At 36.4% G+C, this 23727-nt stretch overlaps 1 protein-coding gene across 1 annotated transcript in view; it reads left to right on the top strand.

Moving 5' to 3' along the window:
• Positions 1–2305: 2305 nt before the first annotated feature.
• LOC117411082 (ras-related protein Rab-32) overlaps positions 2306–23727 on the top strand; it is a 35278-nt gene continuing 13856 nt past the window's right edge. Inside the window, exon 1 of the mRNA XM_034018158.3 lies at positions 2306–3306. Within this exon, the coding sequence (XP_033874049.3) occupies positions 3093–3306 (214 nt within the window). The 5' untranslated portion in view covers positions 2306–3092. The remainder of the gene's footprint in view (positions 3307–23727) is intronic.

Raw genomic sequence — 23727 nt, 5'->3', positions numbered from 1 at the left:
GATACTGATGTGTATAGTTTTTCTTTTCTTTTTTTTTTTTTTTACAATATTAAAGAGTGCACAGCAATCCTTTTTCAATCTGATGCCCCTGGAGAAAATGCAAACTGAAATTAATGGCTGGAAGAGAATGCATTTGTGTGTGCGGTGAAAGCAGGCAGCAGAAAGTACTGGGGAGTGACAAAAGACAAGTCTTTATATAGCTGCAACCTTGAACAGAGGCGAAATATCAAACACCCGTGGCAGACTCTAATTGTAGGGCAGACTACTCAGTAAAATCTTTTGCATCAAGGGGGCGATTCTATTTTCAAGAATTCCAAGATAAAAAAAACCCTACCCCCAATAAAATGTAAAATAAATCTCCCTAACCCCTGTTCTGGATTAGTGACGTACCACTGTACTTGTGAGATGGCCTTTTTAGCTTTTCAGAGATACGAAGATACTTTGTAAGAATAGAGGGATAGAGTATACCTCACTCCATCATCACCTGTCCCAATATGTAACGGAAGATTGAGTACCCTGCACATGACACCCAGTACAGAGCTTGAGCTGTGACTGTTTTCTAATAAAAAAAGTATGAGATGTCATAATAATATTTTATGTAATACCAGGAATCTGGAAGAAAATGACATGTATACAGTGTTCTTCATATTTTCCTGTTGCTGATATTTTTATGTCATTGTAATGATTTTAGATCTGTAAAAGTTTGTATTAGGTCAAAACTTGTTCCTTCATACAAAAAGATATGTTTGTAACATGTAATTGCTTATATATTTGAAAATGTGAAATAACAATAATCTTGGAATTGTCTGCATATGTTTTGTGGAAAAGTAAATGTTAGCATTACATTTGGGTAACTATTGAGACAAGAAATGTGCAAGTCAGTATTAAAAATCATAAAAGTTATAGTTTAAGTATATCAGTTTGTACTGTAGTTGCTTCTGGTGAAAAGTTATTACAGATAAGACATTGCTAATAATGTACTCTAATGTGAATAAATTAGAGCTGAATTCTTGATACTAAGTTAGTAACTTAGCTGTTAGAATGTCTAAAGCATAAAACAGTATTATGAATATTCTTTGATATTAATGTTATGACAAATTATTATACAATGCATTTTAGTCAATATAGTGTATGCAGTTTCACAAAAAAAATATTCTTAATTTTAGCTAATAGGAAGCTCTTGTTTGACATGTTCTAAGCTATTAAAAAAAAAACTTTGTCATGATAATGCTTTAAAATAAATATTTTCTAGTTACTTAATGAGTCCCTTGCCCTTACTTTAAACACATATGTGACAGGGTCGTGTCACGGCCAAGGCTGGTTACCAGCAGGAATTAGACCCAGAGACAGAAAGGTGCAGATTTAAAGCAACTTTATTAAACAAAACCAGTTAAACAACCACAAACACCAACACACTCTCGCTAAAGCAACATTTCCGTTCACTATAAGGCAGCAGCACCAACACACAAAGCATTTCTGTCTCTTTTTATACATGTAGCCACTCCCCAATTAGCACTCAGTTACCTAATTGGGGAATGGCCACACCTGTGGTTGGTGGCTGGGACAGATTTAACCCCATCCCTGCCAACCTTACGTTCCCACACGCAATCTATTTACATTTTAGGGCTTTCGTCCTGCCACACCAATTTTGCATTTGGTTTAGAGTAGACGCAGGGGAGGGCAATCCTGGTCCTGGAGGCCCGGTGTTCCTCATAGTTTGTGTTCCATCTGTACTCTAAATTAATTAATTGGACAATTGAGCTTCTAATAAGCACTTAATTGGTCCAATTAAGTAATTTAGGGTACAGTTGGAACTGGTAGAGGCACAGAAAGTGTGAAAGACTGAACTAATTAGTGTAAAAACCACAAGCAAGTTATCTCTTTGCCATCCTTACAAGTGTTTAAATCTCAAATGCCACTTGATCCTAATAATCACATAAAAAACACTAAACTATTTATTTTGTGCTGCTGTTGTGTTTAGATTAGATGTAGCTAGAATCAACAACAACAAAAAAACTCTTGATTGCTGTGTAGATGCATCTGAAGTACAAAAAATATCACAAGTTAGATTTAGTCAGGGATGAGAAAAATGTTTGCTATCAGCAAGTGATTTACCTGGTTTTTGTACAATTTGCAACACAGTGCCCAGCATTGAATACATCAAGAGCACATACTGTAAGGCAGGGGTCTTCAACACTGGTCCTGGAGAGCTACTGTGGTTGGTTGAAACAAAAAACAAGCAAGATTAACATGTGTTCTCGTTCTTTAGTCACTGATGATGTAAAAACACCTATAGAACCTGCTGGATAGGGGCTCTCCAGGACCAGGGTTGGAGACCCCTGCTGTAAGGGATCAGTAATGGCAATAGGTAGCCCAGCGTGTCCAGCTACTATTGCTATATGAGAAAAGCGGGCAACTTAACAGTCATCTCATAAGAACATAATTTACAAACGAGGAGGCCATTTGGCCATCTAAGCTTATCCGGTTCCTAATAGCTAATTGATCTAAAAAAAAAATAAAAAAAACTTTATCGCGTTGGATCTTAAAGGATTATTTTTTTGTAACTATATCTTACGAGTAAAAATAGAACACCAAGGTTAGCTGTTTTGATTTCAAAGTGTGATCACTTTGAAAACTGCATGCCCAAGTTCGCTGTGCTGCTTCACGTGTTATATATTTTAGAAAGACTAGTTTTGTAACAGTTTATGTGTAGCTCAGACAGTTTGGGTTAACTTTATGCGCTTTTATTAAAACTGCAGTGTGTGTGGTCAGCACGAGTTCAAACAGAGATTTACACGCCCTCAATCTAATGTAAATATTAGGGATGTGACAACAATTTTGAACAAATCTAGTAAGTGGGTGGTTTAGAGAGCCGGCGAATTTCCGGGTCTTGTGATTTAATCAGTCAGATGGTTTTGTGGAGCGTCGTAAGGAGGAAGAGGGAGAAATTGTTCTCAGCTGGCCTCCTTCCAGTTTCTAAAACGAACAAAAAATAATAAATAAATACATTGCATATCCGAGCCAGCTGTTGCAGAAAGAGCGGCGGTTTATTCATTTTTATTTTAATTGTGTATTTTTTAAAAAGCCTGATTATGGCGAGCGGTACTGTAACAGAATGTAAAGAATATTTGTTCAAAGTTTTGGTAATTGGGGAGTTAGGTGTGGGGAAAACCAGTCTCATCAAGCGGTACGTACATCAACTATTCTCACAGCACTATAGAGCCACAATCGGCGTGGACTTCGCTCTGAAAGTTATCAGCTGGGACAGCAAGACACTGGTCAGGCTGCAGCTTTGGGACATAGCAGGTAAGACTTCACAAGTAAGTCATGGAAGCATGAACTAAGTGGCAATGCGGTTCTTAGTGAGGAGGGATTGCATGGTGCACGCATCTGTAGGCTGCCTGTGAAATTAAATTTAATTCTGTGATGTGCATTAATGCTTCAGATTTAATAAAACACATTTTGCAGAAATGTGTTATATATAAAACTATATATATAGTTTTGTAACACTTTATACATTTTGTGAAACAAGCATTTTAAAAGTTTAGATGGCATAATGTATTTTATGTTTTTAGGTTAAATGCAGACTCATAATTAAAGCAGGCAGTTTTGTGTTTGCAACAGAATGTACACGGAGGTGTGAGTGGAGTTGCCGAGATCAGTGGTTTTCAACCTTTTCATATCCAATACCAGTGCTTCCAGCAGGGACCACCAGGCGTACCAGTAACTAAGTGCAATCTTAAAACGGCTGTTGTACACAGAGACCTACCCCATTAAAACCAGTTTTCTCACTGAAAATGTGATGCCATCATCTAATTATTTGACAAGAGTTCACCACAATCAACAACACAGAGTGGCTGCTTTGGGTCCCCATCAGTAATTTTGAAAGTTCTCAAGAAACTTTTTTCCAATGACTCCTAGGTCAAAACAGATTGCTAGATGCCACTTCAGGAGCAAGATGGTTGCTATCATATTCAACTGCTTAAAATACAACAACTTGATACAGTAACTTAATGTCTGTACTCACTTGTTTGTTGCCTCATTCTGCTGAACAGTTAAACTATGCAGCCGATGACTGTAATGTACTCTGCATGTTTATATTTTAAGTAGTGTTGTGTATGGATTTGGTGGCCACACCTTTGTGTACAGTTCTGGGAAGTAGCAATTTGCAGCTCCCATGCTCAGTGTTAGTCCTGATCTGACCGCATGTAACACAGACAACTCTTATGATTACATGTTACTGTTTATTTTTCAGTAAAAACAAGTTTAAGTTGCAATGAGTTCGTTCTGCTATTTATGATATAAGTACACCACAGCAAGCACATTGTATTATTTTCATTAGCACCTAGCTAAATTTAGTGAATGGCAGTTTTTATTTTACTGCAATCAAATAAGCTGCAGTACATTTTTCCCTCAGCAGTACACTTGCTAATTACACTCCCAAGTATTGTTATGCGTTCTGCTTTCACCTTTCTTAAAATAGTCAGTTGGTTTTCTCTGCAATAGCGGACCCTGCTTAGTACAAAACTCACGCTACATTACTGTTTTTAATTATTGTATCGTCTTAAAATACCGTTTCTGCTTCTTTGGCTGAAAAGATATTATCAGCTCATCATGTAACTAGGGAATCTGCTGTGCAATTAATTCTGCTGGTGTTAATACAGCACCTCTCTGCACTTACAAGCATCTGTATTCGATCAAATTGTTACCGTCCTTCTCGCTCTTCAGTTTATTAAAACATGTGGTATGTGTTTTTTTTTTTATACAGACCAATGCCATGAATATTGATACATGCTTTTAAAGGGAGAAGCAGCATGTTTGTCTTACAGGCCCAATGAATGGTGCCTAAACCTGAAAAAACTTTTTTTGTCGCATTTGCAAACATTTTAGTCTCAAACTATTTTTCCATTAACAAGGCGAACCAATTTCTAGCAAACTTGCAACATTTTGCACAAAAATATATGCGAATCTTACCATAGAAAAACAAGCTTCCATTAAACTAGATTCTAGCGAACAAACAGCTCTACGTAATAACGTCATGAGCTTAAAAAAAAATGGTTATTGCACAAATTTTCTTGATCCGAACAAAAAAACAAGTATGAGGTATTCACTCGCTAGACTAGTGTATAGACTCTAGCGAGTAGCGCTGGTTATATAACGTGTTGCTGGACTGAAAATGGACAAGAAGGAATATATATATATATGTATAATACAACATTATGCAGTTGTACTCAAAAGTTTACATACCCCAATCGAAATGTTATAATTTTTAGGAAGTTCTCAAACAAAGTTTTTTAGGAAAAGTGTTTTGTAGGAAAAGTTTTGCTTTTGTGGATGAGGAAAAAAAGTCTACAATTTATTTATTTCAGCATTTTTTCTTACAAAACTCCAAAAATGCTAATTCAAAAGTATTCATACCCTGACAAAGAAAATGAAATTAATAGCTAGTTGAGGCACCTTTAGCAATAATAACTTCTTTTAAACGATTAGGGTATTTGTCAATGAGCTTTTGGCATGATTCTTCAGTGATTTTTCACCATTCTTCAATGCAAAATTCAACTCATACCAAAGATTCTCAATCCGATTTAGATCGGGACTTTGACTAGGCCATTCCAGAGCCTTGATTTTATTCTTCTTTAACCATTCTGAAGTAGATTTTGATGTGTGCTTTGGATCGTTGTCATGCAACATGTCTAAGACTTTTGCACAGCAGTGTATGTATCATTAATATGTATAATTACACATACATACACTGCTGTGCAAAAGTCTTAGACATGTTGCATTTTTTTACTCTGATGCATTATGAGCATCAACAATTTATTCAAAGCCTCCACTAGTGTTTTCTACTATAACAACCTTGACTTGCATAAAGAAGGAAAAACATTGCGTGAAATAGCTTGCATCACTTGATTTTCATGGTGTGGTATCAACAAGTACAGAGAAACATCATCTGTAATTGACAAACCCAGGACTGGAAGACCCTGTCTAACAAGGATGAGCAATACTTGAAGATAATATCCTTAAGGAATAGAAAGAAGACAAGCATTGAATTGACAACAGAACTGGCAGAAGGCACAGGTGTCATTGTCCATCCATCAACAGTCCAAAGCACCTTTGACCATTGTTCCATAGTCCAATTTCTGTGTTCTTGTACATATTTTAGCCTTTTAGTCTTGTTCCCCTTTCTTAACAGAGGTATTCTTACTGCAACACATCCTTTAAGTCCTGATTTCAAGAGTGACCTTCGTACTGTTGATTTGATGAAACTTTCATATTTTTTTAAGCTGTACTGTTTCCCTACTATGCAATGTAAGTAATAGTTATAAATAATAATAATAATAATAATAATAATAATAATAATAATACAAACCAGGCAGAATGACAGTCCAGTATCAGATACCCTCTGGAGATAGCTTCACTGAAACCTAAAAGATGTTTCAGTCCTGCTTAGGAAAATGAATATTTTGTTTTTGAACGGTCAGGGGTGGAATTAAAATATACAGTGTTTACAGTGTGTGGCGCTGAGAGCACCATCCAGACTGACTTCCTTGTGACTAAAGCCAGATTCAAATCCAGGAGGCCTTGTGGAGCAAGGCTGTATTGCAGGAACCTTGAGAGCTACAAATACAGCACATTAAACCTTATAACTTTTCTAAACGGACTTTTTCAATATACAAAATGTGTTCTTAAAATTTGAATGGCTGGATCTGTAAAATCAAATAAAAACAAAATGTACATGAAAGGTCACGCATATATGATGCATACAAAACTTAACAGGTCATTTTTATTCCTGAAGGGTACTGTAAATTATTGGTTTTTAACACTGGTTCTCAAGTAACAGTTCAGGTTTGTTTTTGTATTTGAATTGCAGTTTAGTGATGGACATAGTTCACAAAAACTGAGAACACTGGGTTTACTGCCTCATATTGCTACATTTGCTACAATGAAAGTCGAGGGGGGGGGGGATGGAGCGAAATGTATGTGGACAATACAATCATCGATATTTATTGTAATAATTATATTTTGTGTGCCCAATCAATCGATTGCTATTTTGAGGCTTAACTAACAGCCCTAATTTACAGTATGATGTAAGCCAGTGGACTAGTTAATAAGATCAAATGGGCTATAATGAATTATTAAATTAAGTTTGGTCTTCATGTTCTAGGATGTTACGTACCAAATTTTAATCCATCTAAACCATCTTTAAATAACACATGAGCTTAGTGTATAGGCGTCTGAAAATGAAAGTTAATTGGGCTTTGAACGTACATAGCATTTAGCAGCTTTGGCAGATTTGAAACATGTTTTATTGGAGGAAACGTGAGCTTGAAATCGCAACGCTTTAGGCGTAATTTGTGGGTTAATGACGATTGTTTTGCTTCAAATACAGTTTGTTATTCGTGAAACTATAGCAGTTTAGTGAATGGAACTGTATTTTATACCTACAGAATCATAACTGTGAATAGGGCCTGTCAAACCACAACTGTAAGGTTGTGTTGGTATGAAAAGAGAAAGGTCTGTTGCATTGAGGCACTGCAGCAACAGAGAGACTCCTGCCTTAGAAATTAAAATAGCTACTGTATTGTTGTTTTAACAGCAGAGCACTTTTTTAATAGCTTCATTAATTTAGCTTGTTTAAATGCAATAATAACAGAGAGTTGTCATAAGATGTTGTTTTGTTAGGTAACTGACAATACCCAAAATAGCAATGTAGGATATTCTAGGCTGCTGTCCATATGAGGAATCACCCATCTCTAAGAGCAAAAGATCAGTGTTTTTGATCTTGAAACGCTAGGTCTGCTATTAAATATGACCATTGGATGACCCAATGACAGCGGCTCATTAATTGCTGAAAAAATTGTTTAAAAATCATGTTTTGCACTGTAAGTTTTAACAAAAAGGATATTATTGGTTCAATAAGGTGTGCTTTTGGTTATTATAGTATTACAACTTGCCAAAAAGATCCCTTTACCTGTAATTCTCTTAGTGTTCAACAGGGTTATAGTGGCCCTCTAAAAATATTTGTTTCCTGCAGTAATTTAGCAAAATGCTCCAGTTGTTTCCTGCCTTGGTCTCCCATAGAATAGATATCTCTTGACGGTGGTGCTAATGGTTAACTTGTAGTAAAATAAAGAAGTAAAACTTAAGGCCTTTGCTGGTGAAATGAAGTCACTGCCATGACCAAAGCTGGAAAAAAAATGCTTTTGTTGGGTTTGCAAAATTACTTTATTAGCTTTAAATATTTTTCTGCCAGTTTGTTCGTTATAAAATAAGAATATAACACGACTGCATGGTCTGATGGCAAAATTTAAATCTTAATTGGCACAGAACCGCCACCTTGAAGAAGAAACACACAAATGACTTGTTGTTGATTTAAACACTGCCATCTCTGTGTTTCTTGGTTAGACAAATGTGGTCGATTATGACGTCATCGAGCACTCGCTACAGTTCAGGGGCTATGCTCGCGCATACAGGGCCAGAGCCAGCCTAGGTCTGTACTTAAGTGTAAACAGGTGACTCAAATGATAAGAATCTTTTTAATTTGATTGAACTTAAGCCAGTTCAGGTCCGAGTTGTAAGTGAAAACACACCATAGTTGTCCTTTTAAGATTTCTCTCAGGTCTTGTATCTTTGCTAGTTTCCATGGAAACCAGCCCACAGAAAATATAGATAAACCACCTGTAGTGTTTTAAAAGAAGGTCGTTTGAGTTTTTTCGTAAAACTATTGGCTTTCCAGTTTGTGAAAGGATGTTATTTTGAAACTTATAAAGGGATGGGGATGTTGCATATATTGGAGATTAGTTTTAAGGTGCTTTTAAGTGAATAAACAAATTTAGTGAAGAGAGCTTTGAATTTGATAGTGAGTGAGATACAATGGTACTGTGAAGCTGAGAGTAAATGCAATTAGTTTATTTTATGTAATTCATGTAATAGCTGGCAGGATGGATAAAGAAAGAAAGAAAGAAAAAGTGGACTGTTGCACCTTTTTAAAATACTACACACAAGCATATGCTATAACTGCCTTTTTAGTATGGCTGCCATATTCAAAAAGCATCCATTTAAAATGTACTTGATCCAGGTCCTGTTGCTGACTCCGCTGCCTGGCACTAATGTTAATGCAGTGCTAAAATATTTATTGATAAAATGATATCCTGAGGATACTTAAGCAGAACAAGTCAGATATGCATTTATTGCAGAAATGCAGTTTACATCAGTTAACTGTTGCTATAAAGAAACTAAACTGTCATTTCTTTAAATCTTTCACTGCTTAGTGTTTCTAGAGGTCTATTTGTATCTTTTTTTTTTTGGTGATAAATTTGACGAGGGTAATTTTTTTGGGCTACTGAGAGACAGTAAAGTGTACATATTATTAGCATAAATTATTTTTCATGTACCCCATTGTCCCCACTGTTGGTTAGAAGTGGTAAATCACGTCTGAACTGCAGCTCAATGTTTTCTATATTGTATATGAATTTTTGACACTTAAATAATTTCATTCTACCATGATATGTTTTCTGAAAGGTAGAAGTCTGTAGATTTTGAATATATATATATATATATATATATATATATATATATATATATATATAAACCCTCTATTGCACATTGTAACTTGCAGGTAACACACATCTATCTTGCTTAATACACATACACTTCAATTGTGTAGTTGCATGCTCTTACTTTCAGGTAACAATCTAAATAAACCAACGGTAGAGTCCCATTTGGTCACATGACTTTTTTGTTTTCTTTCTACTACTACGATGTGAGTCAGTTTGCATGTGTGAAGGCCCGCTTTGTGAGTGGAGTATTTTATACTGTAATATTGCTTTTTCTGCTTATTTAATAAAAAAAAAGATTGATAATTATAGACAAGTAAAGAAGTATGTTCATAACTAGAACTTAGTATTACATTAGCTTTACTATATAAAATGAACGAAAAATTGGTATGTATCCAAAAAGTAACATTGTGCGTAGGAACATAGGGAGATATTAGACTTACTATTGTATGCATATTGCAATATTTTAGAGGGGTGGTACTCTAAAGCAATACTTTATTATCATTATTATTTAGTCATTTAGCAGACACTGTTATCCAAAGCGTGGTTTACAACTTTGAGATTTACAGTGGTCCAATTCTACCAGTTGATGGAATGCCTGACATTGGTGCAAGTGGAAACATAGTCCTCAGACTTGTGTCAATTGTACCACAGAGCCTTTCCCACAAGATATACTACAACAACTGGATTTGTAGTGTAGATTTGCAAGTGGCACTCGAAGAGAAGAATTCACAGTGTGAGGGCTGTCCGATCCAATCACTTACGTAGATGCCCATTCATGTCTGACAGTGAGGTGAAGAAAAAAGGGAAGGGAACATTTCAAGAGAAAGCAGCAACTGTCTGGTGTAAATCTCAGGGCAGTAAAATGGTATGACGATCGTGCGGTCACTCTGCTCTGCGTTTGCTGCTGCCAAACCAACTTCTACTGCTGATAGATGGGATAGGAAGAAGAAATAAATTGTTCAAGCAACATGCCCAAGTGATCCTGTTATCCTGGTTTACAAAAAATGCATGGGTGGGGTGGACCTCCTGCATTTACTTATTTCATTGTGCAGGATGAAAATCAGATCCAGGAAATGGTATCATGGGCTAGTCTTCCACATGCTGGACCTGACTGTAGTAGACATGGCTCCTGCACTGCGGAGACAGTGAGAAATGCAGAGTCCCCAAGAAGTAACTGTTAATTTTGTTAACAGAATATTGTTATTTCATTAGAGAAATAGTATAGATAGTTATAAAAAATAGTATATAAAAATAAATCAATAAATGGAATTTGTATTGGTTCCTCAATTGAACACAGAGGTATCGCTGCACTAGTATCGGTAGCATTTTCCTTTTTCCTGCTACCTGGTGTACTTATGTTTGGTAATTGTTCCGATCTTGTAACTGGTTCGCAACAGACCCATTAACATGTTTTCACCCATTCGCTGTCATGTTTGTTTCTTATTTATATTGGCAATTCTAGTAACATGACTATGACATGAATGTGCTGACCTTCAATAGGATATGCTCCATATAGCTGCCCAGCAGCCTGAAGAAATTCTTAGCAGATCATTTTCCAGTAACAGTAATCTATCAAAAGTGAAAACTGAGATAAGAAAAAGGCCACACAACGAGTAAATGCACTGTATAAAAAAATACACAATGTTTGTAATGCTTTCGAGTATGGTTATGTAGCATGGACAGGGCCTTTAAAAAGTAAACATTTGGCAGTCCTACACAAGGTTTTATTTTTGAAGTCGCACATTTAAAATAAACCTTTGCAAGTGATGTGGAATTTAACCAGGGCTAAAAAGGTTCAATGTCATTAGATTTTTGGAACTATTCAACTACAGTGGCTTTATTATTAACTTTAGAATGTGATCGTATCATGCCAGTCAGAGATGCATATTAAGATTCATTCAATTTTCATTAGACTTTCAGAGTCCATGATTTGCATGACCATTGCTCATTTGCACAGCCCTGTTTTTAAATTGAATTTCACTGAGTGTGCTGGCAGAGCACCATTCTTGACCGTGCTTTTCTTAATAAATGACATGTTCATGGATTATTAATCAATCTTTATTTTATATAGCGCCTTTCATAGTGGACCACCACCACAAAGTGCTTTACAAGATACAATGCATAATACATTAAATACAGTGAAAAACAAAGCACAATACATTAATACAAGGCTGGGATGTGAAAATTCTAAAACACTGTGGATGCGTATGTCATATAGAATCATAAGATACAGTGAAAGATCAGAAGTAGCAGAGACCTAACAGTATGCGTAGGTCATATAGAATCATGAGAATAAGATACAGTGAAAAATCAGAAAGCCACAACAGCTAATAACAAATATCAGGCTTAAAGAGCATGGAAAGCAAGAGAGAACAAGTGGGTCTTGAGAGTTGATTTAAAGTGAGCGACGGTGGGAGCATCACGCACCAAAGCTGGGAGAGAGTTCCAGAGAGTCGGAGCCATGAAGCTAAATGAGCGTTCTCCAAGTGTGGTGCACTTTTGGGTGGGGATAAGCAGGGACATAACGCGTCAGCAGGTTGAAGATGTACTCAGGACCTGTGTGATGAAGGGCATTGTAAGTGAACAGGAGAATTTTGAAAGTAATCCTGAATTTCACAGGTAGCCAGTACCACTGGGCAAGAAGGGGATGATGTGTTCACGTTTTTTACATCTGATAAGGATCCTAGTGGCGGTATTCTGAACTAGCTGCAGTCTTTGTATACCGGCCTAACTCGGGCAAGCTTGAGGTCAGCAGGAACCAAGCCTGAATCCAGGGACAGGTTAAGAGTGTGCATAATGGAAGAAGTGAGATCAGAAGCACAGAGATGGACAAGATTAGTCAGCTGGGAGTCCAAGGGGCACGTGGCAGTAGTTGATTTCAACAGTAGACCGGAGACATCGGTAATGAGGAGAGGAGGAGGAAAGAGCAGGAGGGGCAACCGGAGGTGAGTCAAGGTGGTCAAGTAGTAAACTAGGTTTGTGGCAGGACAGCGTAGAATAGATGTTGTCAATTTTGTTCTGAAAGAACCCAAAAACATTGGGTTAACAGCGTCCCATAGCTATGATTTCAGAGAAGTATTTAACCCTGGCAGCAGCGAGTGCACGTCTGTAGCTATGAAATTGTCGGTCCAGAGCTCTCTCTGAACCGTTAGTCCAGACGACCTCCACTTGTGCTCAAGCTTGCGGCAGGCAGACTTAAGCAATCGGAGTTCGAGGGTGTACTGGTTGTAAGTGGGGCAACAGTGTCAATGATCTGAGTAACGGTGGTGTTGTAGAGGGTCACCGCATCGTCAACTAAAGACGGGAGAGTACCAGTTAGAGGGGATGAAGAGATGCATTCCGAGAGTTTTGGAGGATTCAGCAGATTCTTGGGACAGAAAGAAATAACAGTATCAATAGCGGAGGAAGAAGCAGAGAGAGAGAGAGAGAGAGAGATTGGAGAGGTCAAGACCCCTGGTGATGAGCAGATCCAGGGTGTTTCCTCGGGTGTGAGTGGGGGCGTTGACAGATTGAGGGAGCCCAAGACAGTCCCGGAGCGTGTTGAAGTTGGTCACTAGGGGGGGAGGGAGGCAAGTCAACATGAATGTTGAACCTTGGAGTAGGATTTTTGTCACTAAAAGTGCAGACGAGAAATTCCGAAAACTCGGCAATAAAAGCAGACTTACTCTAAGGTGGACGGTAGATAACAGCAAGGCTGAGGGACATGGGAGAGAGGAGCTTGATGGTGAGATGCTCAAATTAAGAAAAGGCTGGCAAAGAAAGAACTGAGGAAATGAGCACAGAATGAGCAAATTTACTTACTTAATCACTATTTAGTTTGGTCCTGTCTAACTGCAAACCGCGTCAGAATCCATGTACCAAACAGGTTGAGTCGCCTGAGAAGACATTTTTATTTGCTTCAGCACGTTTTTATACTCCTATTGTTTGTTTTTCTTTAATAAAAAGCTAATTCCAAATGGCTGTGGTTTCTTCTAGTTTGACCTTTTTATGACTACATTTTTAGAAGTTGCAGGCAGTAGTATTTACCTTTGCCTGCTTTAAAAAAAAAAAAAAAAATCCTTTAATTTCCATCTTGCTTGTACTTCAGTGAGAAACCTTTAGGAACATTAAGGTGCCTGGACCCTTCAGACATCAATGGGTTTACAATTACTTCAACCATACTCCAGTAATACAACCTTTTAAAAACACCTTTTTTTATCAACACCTGCTTTCAATCTGTACTGAACAGTATCAAGGCTACTACGATAACTTGATTTGTTTGAATTTTTCCTCACCAGGAAGCAGCTGTGATGTTCCTTCACAGTGTGAATTATCTGAAATGAAAAAAAAGTAATCAACCAATTTTAGTACAGCTGAGGCGAAATGAAACACAACATAATTGCTATGCAGTCTGATGAGGGAAGAGATTGTCACACATCCAGTCTATCATCTGTTTGGCTTTCACTGCTGTATGTTTTGTGCCTGGTCCCCTGCAGATTTGGTGTGTGACTTGGAACAAATCAGACAGGGCCTGATGGAAGTTTGCCAGTGTGTCTTACTGCACAGCATCCCTAATGAGACCTGTGATAGATATGACTTTTTATTGACATTTGTATTAATATCTGTGCTATTAATCTGTTTTAGAAGTTCAGTCAGTCAGAAAATACATTGGCTTTATTTATATGATTGTAGTATTTACAATGTGTGTTAAGATCTAAGATCTCTCTCTCTCTCTCTCTCTCTCTCTCTCTCTCTCTCTCTCTCTCTCTCTCTCTCTCTCTCTCTCTCTCTCTCTCTTTAGTGGATAAACTAAAAAGAGATGATCTACTAGATTATAAAAATAGAGATAAAAAGGTCAAAATAGTCCCATTAGTAATGACTTACTCTAAACTTTTGCCTAATATTTCTAACATAGTTTGGAAACACGCTGATTCTACATAATTCAGAAAAATTGAAAAAAGTATTTCTTAAGGCCCCAGTTGTAGTATTCAAAAGAGAAGCTAATTTAGGTGATATTTTAGTTCACAGTCAACATTAAAGAATAATTGACAGAATAGGTTCTACAAATACTTGCACTAGTACATGTAAAGTGTGTAGATACATGGACAAAAGTAAAAATATAATTAAACACAAGAACACCACATATCCATTAAAAACCAATACCTACTGTAAAAATAGCAATATTTATGGAATAGTCTGTGAAAAATGTGATGAAATAAAATATGTTGGAGAGACTTGAACAACTTTTATGTAAAATAATTCAGAACCACCTTTCATTAATTAGAAATAAAAAATAAAAAAATGAATGAACCAATAGTACAGCACTTCACCAGTCAAGGACATGACATAAATGATGTAAAGTTTGTAGTATTAGAACAGGCTGATCCTCAGCCAGCATTGCATGATAATATAAATATAAGTTTATATAAACCTAATGTTAATTAGAATTAATACAGATTTAAAGATGATGTTTTGCAGCTGCAAATCACTTTGCACATATCCTTACATCGGCCCCAAAATCTAATTCTGAATGCTGGGTTTGGGTTGCTAATGCACTGGTTATTTTCTCATCAGTTCACAAATACCACAAGACATAAATGTTTGATTTGTGACACTTTTCTGCTTTCTCTCTTGAACACCAAATCATATTGCTTTCATCAACTTCCTGGGTGTTTTTACAGCACACATAATTGGCATCATGAGGAGAAAAAAAAAATTATTATTCATTTGCTAGTGTGTAAAGTGTCTGCATTCCCTATTTGCAATTCTATGCTGTTTGTACTTCATATTAGAGTTGGGAATGCATTCAGAGGCATAAAGTGCCACGTGTTCACCAGAAATCTCACACGTCATGTAATTATTGTACCGTAAGAGCTGCCACCAGTATTTACATGTAATATATTAACTGACATCTGAAATAAATTCAATGAAATTACATTGTACTGTTCGGAATAGTGCTTTACAGTTCTGAGACCGGACGGCTGCAGCTATTAAAATGCTGTCTCTTGGGGAACCCCTTGTCCTGTTCTGATGCGATGGGTATAGGTTGGGATGATGTGTTATTATATCATTTGCAGGGGATATATACAGTGTGTTACAAATGATTTCCTGTGTTGTGGCAACTCTGCCCTATTGGAGTCGTATGACTTTTTGGCTTCTGGATGATAGACAAAAAGCTTCGAGATATTCAGGGATGATCGTGGGTGAAAAATGTAACTATTTCCAGACAGGGTTTTTTTTGTGCAAAGCTGTGTACTGTATCTCAAGCCATTTTAGGTTGTAACTTAATATTTGCAGGGTTATATAACCCCTTTGTGTTAAATGTGTTGCTGACTGTGGAAAATCACATCTGATCTAATATTGCTGCCGTATTAAAGTCTGGTGACTTTTGGAATTACAGCTGCATGGAAACTGAACACTCCGAGTTATTGTCTTGATGTTTGGTGCAGCAGTGGGCAGCAGTGTGGAGTAGTGGTTAGGGCTCTGGACTCTTGACCGGAGGGTCGTGAGTTCAGTCCCAGCTGGGGGACACTGCTGTTGTACCCTTGAGCAAGGTACTTTACCTATATTGCTCCAGTAAAAACCCAACTGTATAAATGGGTAATTGTATGTAAAACTAATGTGATATCTTGTAACAATTGTAAGTAGCCCTAGATAAGAGCATCTGCTAAGAAATAAATAATAATAATAATAATAATATTACCTTTGTCATTATCATGATATTAGTCCAGAAATTATCATGATATACTGAGTATCGTGATATTACAGGTCCGATTTTTGAAGTTCTGAAAGGAAAAATCATCATCAGTATTATGAGACTATCAAGAAACTAATTTGTTGCAGGTTGGAGCAATTGCATTATTCTTTTGAGTTGTTTCTTGCTAGTTTTACAATCTTAAAATGGTTTTATTCCTTTCAGAAAAATGAGGGCAAACTTTGCACTCGATTCAAAATGGGGCCCTTAAGTGTTCTTAATAAATGAATATCTCAATAAAAACAAACACATTTCATGGAAATCTGGCCTGCCTCAAAATAAAAGCAAGCAGTTCTACTGATATTAGGCATACAGAAATAAGAAACAGAGTCATCAATAGGGTCTGTTTTAATTGATTAAAAAATCTACCCACAATTGTATTTATGTTTATGCTACTAAAATACCCAAACTACAAAAAAAAAAAAAAAAAAAAAGCATATTCAGATGTTCCATGTTTCGACGTGAACGAAAAGGTGAATGTGCCCACTAGTGCTAAAAACGTGCTCTGAGTGTATAATGGTAGCTAGCTGTAAGGCTCAAATATTTGCTGGCCAAATTGATTTTAGATTTGATTTATTTTGCAGCACTTCTTTGACGTTGCTTTTTCAGGTATGCTTTTCCATGTGTATCACATTTCGTATCTACACTACGCATACACGCATGCTTCCACAATGTTCAAATCAGTCAACCAATCTGCATTGATGAGTTTAGTAAACTATTGGCGAGGAAAAGTAAAATATTAGCTGTTAAGTGCAAAAATGCATATTTGATTCACATTTCAAATATTTAGTCATTTAGCTTTTTTTTTAGTTTTTTCATTTTTACAGCTGACCCTGTTTTTTTTTAAAATTTATTTTAATCATCCAAGCAGTGGTGAGATTCGGATATTTTAGTGAATTACATTATTTCATATTAATCTAGCATCTGAATTAAGGGATAATTTTACAGCTTTTTCATTTATTTTTAGACCCAGTGTAGACTATTCCATGGACATTGTACTTGCTTAATGACACAATGTACAATGAAGCAGTGGTTTTACGGCAGTGTAAATCCATAATACAAGTTAAGTTAGAACACTGAGTTATAAAATTCAACAGAACACAACACATACTGTATTTGGTGGAGTGAAGACACTGCAGACTATTTTAAATCATTGCTGATGCCAGACAAAGCCACAAAGTGAATCCCTATCATTTAAATTTATATATATATATATATATATATATATATATATATATATATATATATATATATATATATATATATATATATACTTACTTAAAGGGGGGGTCACAACAAATGCAAGTATGGTTAAGCGTTTTTAAAGGCAATATAATTTGTCATTGTCTTATCTGTCTGTGTTTCTAGGACAATCCACACTGAGGGTTAGACTCCCCTCAATGAGGGCCTCAGGAGTTTATTCAAAAAGTCTTCAGTGATGTGCTAGGTATAGCATCACAATGAATACGTGTTCAAAACAGTAAACACTGAAGGCTTTTGGTGAGGGTCTTTGAACACTAATAGTGGAGAATAGCAGAGTTCTATTTTTGTTTATACTATCAAAATCGCCTTCTGATACTGATGTACTCTGTGTGGATCTGGATGTTTAATACGGCTGTAGCATTTTTTATATTAATCCTTTTAAGAAAATGTGTTGTATCTTTTTAACATAGCTAGGTAAGCTTTGAGCATGTGGCTGCAGCTGCCTTTCAACTATATCCGCAATTAATATATGTTGGGTTATCAACTGTGCTAACAATCATTCGCATTGGGTGTTTTTCTTTTGTGAATTTTTGGGTTACCTGTAACCAAACCTGTTCTTTTGATTTTGCAGAAGCATGCAATCTTCTAATTGTTTCGACACAAACCCATTTTTATGTAATCAATCTGCCAGAATGCTCTTATAGAATTCTTTTAATATGCTGTTATGATTTAGTTTTTACTTCTTCATATGTATTTATATTTTGCAATTCAGTCCCTACAGCTTTTATATAATTATCTTTGTTCATTACTGCCACCCCAGAACCTTTATCTTCTGCTCTTATAACGATACTATCATCCTCTATTAATTCCTTTAGTGCCTCTTAGTTCAATTTAGTTTACCTTTACTTCTTAGGTCTGTTACTATTTCATTTCTAACTACTTCATTGTACATGTCTGTGAAAGGATGACGTCACCGGCAAGCTGTTTCTAATCGGGAAGATACTCGGACACCAGAGAGCTGCAAGTTTAAATGCGCTTCTGCGCAATTTAATTACAAGTAATAAAACAACAAACACAGGAACAAAATAAACAGGCACGGTGGCCAAAACAGACAGACTAACAAACACGGAACAAATAAGTATCATCCTGGTATAAAACCAACATGGGTAGCAATTGTTTTCTATTAGTTTCTTTATCTCTCGTTCCGCCTCTTTAACCCCTTTATCACCCGTGATCATCGTATAGTGATCTTCTCTTTGTTTGTTTTAACTCTGACATTCTTACTTTTGTACAACCGATTGTTAATTAGTTGCTTTATTATTAATATTATTTGATTTTCCTAAATCCCTGTTCACATTATTTTCTTTTTGTGTGTATTTATTTTTTATCATTATTCTGATTCCTTGCAGTTAATATTGTTATGTATCTATTGCTATTACATTTTTAAGTATAATTAATTCAGAAAGACTATTTTTATGAAACAGATTAACTGGTTCTCCATTACATGGAACTGGAGTTTCTGTTCCTTCATATTTAAAGCATTCCTGGCCTACGTTTAAGTAAACATGTATTGGTCTATTTATAATATCTACAGCAGTAGCCCTCTGTGGCCCAGGTCTCTACGACACCACTGCTTAATTTCATTTTCTCCATGTGTTCTTTATAATCCTCATTAAGGCAACATTTGTGTCTATTTTCATTTATGCTCACATGTCCAGTAATATTCCCCTTGCTAATCCATGATCGTCTTGTGTTTCATACAAAAAACTGTATTCAGACACCTAAAAAAGCAATGACCATCTTTCTCTATCTTCAATATTTTTTACTATATTCATCGCTGTGGCACTGATAATCTGCTACCATATCAATGTGTATATTTTCAGTTACTTTTAAATGTCTATCCTTAGGTATTTAACTCTTAGGTATATTACTATGTGGGATTTTTTTTATTATTTATTTCCTGTCATTTTAAATACCTTGGTCTATATTTCTGACAGCAGCAGTTTACGCCACGATTCATCTGTTATTTATTGAATTTCAAAACTAATTGTTTAAAGATCTGAAAACTTAATTTTAACTACGTCTGACCCTGCTAGAGCATTGGTTCACAACTAAAAGTCAGACTGTGTGCACACATATCAAAATTGCAGTCTTTGATGTGTGACAATAAGGGCCAGTGGTTTACAAGCCAAGCAAGTAGTTTGGAAATTTCTAAGGTCAAAAGTAAATAGGAAACCTGACACCTAAACAGGACCCCACCTCCCCCCAAGTGAAACTAACACTGAACTGCTGGTGGATTTGGAGTGAGAGCTTCTGCACAATATGTGGCTTTACAACAAAAATGGACGTAGCACATTATGATAGTAGTGCTATTATTCTTGAAAAAATATCCACTTGAACCTACATTTCATTTATAATGGGTTTATAAGAAACTTATAAGTGATGCACCTTGTGTGTAATTTTATGATGTTTACAGATTTATTTATTTATTTATTTTTAAATGATAGTACAGAAACATTGCAGACTGACTACAAACATGACATTGTGCACACGCAGTGAGCTGTGGTGATTATGTAATGCAGCAGTGTGTTACATATTTCTGTAACACCTTTATTTCCTGAATCTGTATTCTCAAGCTACTGAAAAAGAGCTGTTGCATAAGCAGTGTTGTGAAATCGTATTGTCTTGGGTTATTAGGAAATTGGAATAAATGGTCTTCCCTTTTATAATGTGTTTTTTTTTTTTTTTGTGGTACAGAGTACATCAAAGTGTAGTAAACCATTGTAAAATGTTTGACAAGGGTGGTACATTTAATTTAATACTGTTGATAACCACAATAAATTGCAGCATAAGAAAAGCATGGCAAACTGCAAAATAACTGCAAATTTACCATGATAAATGTTTTTATAAGGGTTTTCCAAGTAATGCAGCTCTTTTGTACAGGGCTGTTTATATGTATAGCTTATTAATCCAAATGAATAGGAGTTATTAGGCGCTCATACAATGTGTGTCATGTAAACCACAATTTCTACATTAATGTTTTGGCCCCACGTATTATCTTCTTGCCATCTGTATGTAGAGTTTCTAATATTAAAGCCATGCTTTTTGAAATGAGGCGTGGCAGGGCACAGTGCCTTGTCTTCTGTGAATCCAGCTCATTTAGGTTCAGGCTAAATTAGCAGTGCAGTAAAGTACAATTATATGACTAAAAAGTTTTACCAGCTCTAGTTTAGAACTAATATCGTTAGTTAAATTGGAGTATTATCTTAAATCAGATTCATAACAGGATAGGGTTAATTTGGATTCATGTAAGTTGTTTTTTTTTTTGGTTTTGTTTTTAATTGCTATGCATCTGTTTTGAAACTTGAGACCTAATATGAATAGCTTTCTCTCAGTCTCATCCAAATGGCAGATGAAGCATGTAATATAGTGAACTTTTGAATTGTTAGACTGCTCTTATGTTAGTGTAAATAACCCTTTGCATTTCCTAGATCACATATAATTGTCTGGCATAAGAACCAGTGCCTTTGAGCAGATATAACAGTTGCCATACCATAGATAAATCTACAGTTTTAAAAGGAGGCGGGGAACACAACAGTGACATTTTGAATTTACTGAAATATGTTTCTGCTTGCCAGGATCCCCAGCCTTTTAATGCTTGGCAGTCAGACAGTGTAACCCAGTGTAACGGAAGAATAATGACAAGCAAGGTCTGCTTACAGGAGGGAGTGGGGGTGACTTAGTCAGCTGAAAATAAAGAAACGCATAGGATTTCCGATTACATTGTATTATGCTGGATTTAAAGAGTTTAAGCTTGGCTAAAGGCATTGGATCATGGAACAGTGGTTGCAGTGTACAGAACATAAGATAGCTGTTACCAGCAGTGGTGTAGTCCTAAATCTTACTGGAACGGCAATTAAAATATATATCTAAAACATATTTTACAAATTCACATTTTATTTGTACATTGAACTTGACGTAACATTTAATAGGTAATGCATGCATCTCGCATGCGACTTTTAGGCTACTCTTGAACAAAACTGCCATTGAACAAAACTGTAGCCCCTGTATATGATGGAAGCCATGCAAAGCCAGGGGTGCTGCCGCACCCCCAGCACCCCTAGTTCCAGCGTCCCGATTTAAGAACTGTATCAGTACAATTTTAGAATTGTTTTTTAAGACTTACCTGCCGACAGTTCAGGACAATTTAATTTGACACTGGACCTACCGCATTTGGTCTCATAGGATTAAAAAAAACAGTTGTTGGGGCCTGTGAGTTGAGAAAAACAACATGTAAAGCAGATACATAAATAATTTGTTTATATCATTACTTACCAGTGTTTTTTTAATTTCTTTTTTAAATAAATGTGTAGCACATTTATGCTTTTGTAATGTATTACATTTTAAAAGCAAGGCCAGTCATTCATTCCAAACCCCGAGTCCTGCACTGACCGATTTTATATAAAGCAGCTTTAAACTCATGTTTATGGCCACAATAATGGGTGCACTTTTACTGTCATCTTTGTCAGCATTTATACAAAAGAAAATTGTTAGCTTTCTTAAAGTAGTACTGTGGTTTGTAATTTTAGTCCCTAGTGTCCTCTTTATTCCATCACAAGGTCTGACTGACTGCAATCAGACAACTGTGCATTTTCATAACAAATCAGTAAATATTCTTAAGTTATTTCTTAAGTCAAGGTTCTGCCTATAGAAAAAAGTACCAGAACAGCGTTACCAGTAGGTGCTGTCCTGATTTTAAAAAATCCCAATTAAGCAATTTACCAATTTACTGTACATTTAAAATTAGGGCGGTCAATTAATTGCAGTTAACTTCTGTGATTTTAATGCATTCATTTCTTTGGAGATTAATTTTTTTTTAACGTGTGTCAATCACACGTTTGTCTGAAGTTTTACTTTTTTATTTTTTTATTTAGTAGTCGCCAATTGATTTTACACTGTTTTTCTCCCAATTTGAAATGGCTAATTGTATTTTAGGCTCAGCTCACCGCTATCACCCCTGCGCTGTCTCGGGAGCGGCGAAGACGAACACACGCTGTCCTCCGATGCGTGTGCCGTCAGCCGACCGCTTTTTTTCACACTGCGGACTCACCATGCAGCCACCCCAGAGCTACAGCGTTGGAGGACGACGCAGCTCTGGGCAGCTTGCAGGCAAGCCCGCAGGCGCCCAGCCAGTCCACAGGGGTTACTGGTGGTAACAGAAATCGTGTGAATACTATAAATCGCACATTAAATGTCACCCACATGCAAAATTTGATCTTTTTATTTGTATCCTGCATATTACTTAAACAAAAGTCTTTATACGTAGCAACTCATACGTGCCGCTGCCGTGTATGGAGCAGGGTATAATATCCAAGGCACTGGGGGGTACCTATAGCGGTTGTAGTGCTTCAGTAAAATATGTACTGAATACCTAGTGTACAAGACAGTGTAAGAGAGGTGCTATGGTAGAATATGTTTGAAACATACAAAATACACGCTAACACTAATAATTTTAATTAAAAAAAACAAAAAACGGAGCATCATCTGTCCCTCCCCCCTCCAACCCGTGTTGACCAGAGGCAAATTTCTTCATTCACCATCTCGACAGCAAAGCGATGACGTAAGCTGTATTGAAAGAAATGTCTCTCCACCCCTCTGCAGTTTGGGATTTTTTTTTTGTTAAATGCCCAGACGACCAAAAAAAAGTTGAATGCAAACTGTGCAAGCGACTGTTGATGTATCATGGAGGCACAACCAATCTCTGGGGTCACTTTACAATCGTAAGTTGTTGTTGTTGTTGTTGTTGTTGTTTTTGTTATTATTAGTAGTAGTAGTAGTAGTAGTAGTAGTAGTTGTCCTATTTAAGGCCCATTACGAACCTTCCTTCGGTAATGTGTTCTGAACCTTCGAGGTCAAAATGCACCCTTCGTTGCAGCCCTAGTTGACTCTATAAAGAAGGACAACAATATTAATCCAGAAATAGGACAATATGCTGTTGTATGCTGGGCTGTTTTCTGGACAGTGATGATGATGATGATGATGATGATGATGATCAGGATCAGGCGCGTAGCGTCCATTGAGGCAGCCGAGGCGGCCGCCTCGGTAAAAATGGGCTCAATTCTTAATTGTGAAGACGAAAAAAAAAAAAGATGAAAAAAACAAAACGTACCCATTTTATTTAAGAGTGTAAAATTGAGATATATAAAATATTATTTTTAATTTCTTCACATT

The sequence above is a fragment of the Acipenser ruthenus genome, chromosome 6 (assembly GCF_902713425.1).
Source record: "Acipenser ruthenus chromosome 6, fAciRut3.2 maternal haplotype, whole genome shotgun sequence".
NCBI lineage: Eukaryota > Metazoa > Chordata > Actinopteri > Acipenseriformes > Acipenseridae > Acipenser > Acipenser ruthenus.
The sequence above is the reverse complement of the archived record's forward strand: the minus strand, read 5'-3'. Positions and strand labels throughout refer to the sequence as shown.